The sequence below is a fragment of the Babylonia areolata genome, chromosome 1 (assembly GCF_041734735.1).
Source record: "Babylonia areolata isolate BAREFJ2019XMU chromosome 1, ASM4173473v1, whole genome shotgun sequence".
Lineage (NCBI taxonomy): Eukaryota > Metazoa > Mollusca > Gastropoda > Neogastropoda > Buccinidae > Babylonia > Babylonia areolata.
In genome coordinates this window covers 75,719,218-75,722,544 of record NC_134876.1, presented here as the reverse complement: position 1 = coordinate 75,722,544, position 3,327 = coordinate 75,719,218, and the positions used below count along the sequence as shown (strand labels likewise).

The following is a 3,327-nucleotide window of genomic DNA, read 5'->3' as shown; positions in this document are numbered from 1 at the left end:
GGGGGAGGGGTGGAGAGAGGGGGAGGTAGGAAGGACTGTTGACCTTGTGCAGTGTTAGGGGGAGGGGTGGAGAGAGGGGGAGGTAGGAAGGACTGTTGACCTTGTGCAGGGTTGGGGGGAGGGGTGGAGAGAGGGGGAGGGAGGAAGGACTGTTGACCTTGTGCAGGGTTGGGGGAGGGAGGGAGGGGGAGAGGGGAAGGACTGTTGACCTTGTGCAGGGTTGTGAGGAGAGAGGGAGGGGGGGGAGAGGGAGGAAGGGGGAGAGGGGAAGGACTGTTGACCTTGTGCAGCGTTGGGTGAGGGAGGGAGGGGAGGGAAGAAGGACTGTTGACCTTGTGCAGGGTTGGGGGAGGGAGGGAGGGGAGAGGGGAAGGACTGTTGACCTTGTGCAGGGTTGGGGGGAGGGGTGGAGAGAGGGGGAGGTAGGAAGGACTGTTGACCTTGTGCAGGGTTGGGGGAAGGAGGGAAGGAAGCGGGAGGGAGGGGGGAGGGGAAGGACTGTTGACCTTATGCAGGGTTGGGGGGAGGGGGGGAGAGAGGGGGAGGGAGGAAGGACTGTTGACCTTGTGCATTATTTTTATTAGTATGCAAGCATTGCTGTCGTTTTTATGAACCTCCCCCCCCAACACACACACACACACAAATAAACCGCACAAAATCAGTAGAACAACCTCACAAACACGTGCGCTCACACACAAACACACGCACGCACACGCACGCATACTGGCACAGATACAAACATTCACACACGCACACACACACACACACACACACACACACACACACACACACACACACACACACACACACACACTGACACATACGCCGCGCGCGAGGGTGAAGAAAGAAAAACAAAAGCAACCTCTTTCACCCCCTGTCCCCCGCCCTTCCTCCCACTTTCCCTCCACAGCCCATTGATTTTTCATCACTCCACCTCTCATCTTCCGAGACAACAACAACAACAACAATGACGAGAAAAAGCAAACAAACAAACAGTTTCAGTTTCAGTTTCACTTTCTCAAGGAGGCGTCACTGCGTTCGGACAAATCCATACACGCTACACCACATCTGTTGAGCAGATGCCTGACCAGCAGCATAACCCAACGCGCTTAGTCAGGCCTTGAGTGCATGCTTACATATTTGTGTACCTATGAAAGGGGATTTCATTTTACGTAATTTCGCCAAGGACAACACTCTCGTTGCCATGGGTTCTTTTTCAGTGCGCCAAGTGCGTGCTGCACACGGGACCTCGGTTTATCGTCTCATCCGAAAGACTAGACGCTCAGTTTGATTTTCCAGTCAAACTTAGGAGAAAGGGCGAGAGCGGGATTCGAACCCACACCCTCACGGACTCTCTGTATTGGCAGCTGAGCGTCTTAACCATTCTGCCACCTTCCTCCTCACAAAAGAAAACAGTAAACAACAAACAAAACAAAGCAAAACAGGAACACAAGAGAAGTTATTCTGAAAAAAAAAGAAAAAAGAAAGAAAAAAGACAGAAAGAAAAACAGAAAAAGAAAGGAAAGCGAAGAACAGGGTGGGAAAAAAAACAAAAAACAAAAAAAAACCCCACCGATGTTGAGAGCAGAAGGTGTGTATTTACCAGGCCCAAAGCAAAAAAAAAAAAAAGCTCGCACTCTCTCCCTCTCTCTCTCTCGCGCGCGCGCTGCCGTCGCCGTATGATACGATGCAGCGGCTGCCGCGGCAATGTTCGTAGTAGTCGTGTTGCCTCAATTATTCATCGGTGACGACGACGAAGGCACAGCCGAGCCAGTGGGCCTTGTGTAGCGAATGAGAAGTGCCGCCTGCGCCAACTCGACTCTCGGAGCCTTCTCCTCGCCAGCCACTCAGAAGCGGTAACGTTTTCACAGCGACAAGGAGTATACAACTACTACTACTACTACTACTACTACGACTTCTATTACTACTGTATACCCCACCACTACTACACCACCACGTTATTATCATGAAGTGCTTTCATCGGACCCTCAACTGCTGACCCAGGACTACTAACTAAAGGGACTGTTGTTGTAATCATTATTTAAAAAAAAAAAAAAATTGATTGTCAGTTTTGTTGGGGATTTGGTTTTGTACTCTCTCAGTCTCGGAACTGTTCAAAGAAAAAGCCAGTATGGCCTTGCCGGGTCATCTGGACAGAGTGTGTGTTCTTCTTGTGCTGGTGGTGGTGGTGGTGGTGTGTCTGACGGGACTTACCTGCGGCCAGGAACACTTGGAAGATGTGGAGAACGAAAAAGGTAAGATTGAGGGGTAGGTGGGGGGGTTGACACAGGATTGAGTACTGTTCGTCGTCTACTTCTTCTTCTTCTTCAGTCAGGTGTGGGCTTGGTTTGTGTTGAATTACCTGCCCCGGTTTTTTTTTATTTATTTTTTTTTTTTTATAAAGAACTTGGGGTGGTGGTGTCTTTGTCACGTTGTGTGTGTGTGTGTGCGTGCGTGCGTGCGTGTCTGGGTGAGTAAGTCGTGGGTGAGCTCATGTTCTGCTTGTTTGTTTGTCCGTGTTGAAGTTAAGAGGGTTTTGTTTAACTCGCTTCGCAGTTCGTCACTGCCAGGTCCGACGGTCACTTTTAGTTTATCTTAGCTTTCTATGTCGACCTTCACTTCACGTGTTTTTGCTAAGATGGGGTGGGGAGGCGAGGAGGAGGAAGAGGTGTGTTTGTGTGTGTGTGTGTGTGTGTGTGTGTCAGTTTGGAAGGTGAGGGTGGGTGGGTGGGGGGACGCTACTGAGGCTTACTCACTCGGGTGTCCCACTCAGCGCGGGGTGTGTTGTTACTCAGGTGAGCTGCGCGTGGGACTTCCCGGCCGATTAGATCGGTATAGCTCTGGCTTTGTCACACGGCGCACTCCGATTGCAACGCTGCGACAAACTGACGACAGCCTATCCCTGTTTGTTCCCTTTTCCCTCTTTGTGTGTGTGTGTGTGTGTGTGTGTGTGTGTGTGTGTGTGTGTGCGCGCGCGCGCACGCATGTGTGTGACAATATATTTGTGTGTGCACGCATGTGTGTGTGACTACGTGTGTGTGTGCGTACGTGCGTATGTGTGTGACAATGTGTGTGTGCGCGCGCGCGCGTGTGTGTGTGTGTGTGTGTACGTGCGTGCTTGAGAAAGAGAGAGAGAGAGAGAGAGAGAGAGAGCGGTGTACACGAGATACGCGTGGTATCAGTGCACAGGGACGACAGAACGCGGCGCTCGAGGTGGTTGACTCACTCACCTGAAGCTGCCATGCCGCTTGAGCAATAGATCACCGGTGGTTCTGGTTGCCGCAAAACAGTCACTGTCTGTACGAAGTCTCTGCCTCAGTCTGCAGT

General features: G+C 51.4%; 1 protein-coding gene across 1 annotated transcript in view; it reads left to right on the top strand.

The window, feature by feature from the left end:
- Window positions 1-1,194: 1,194 nt before the first annotated feature.
- Window positions 1,195-3,327, top strand: part of LOC143287611 (epidermal growth factor receptor-like) — a 278,987-nt gene continuing 276,854 nt past the window's right edge. The window contains exon 1 of the mRNA XM_076595732.1: window positions 1,195-2,255. Coding sequence (XP_076451847.1) covers window positions 2,132-2,255 — 124 coding nt within the window. The 5' untranslated portion in view covers window positions 1,195-2,131. The remainder of the gene's footprint in view (window positions 2,256-3,327) is intronic.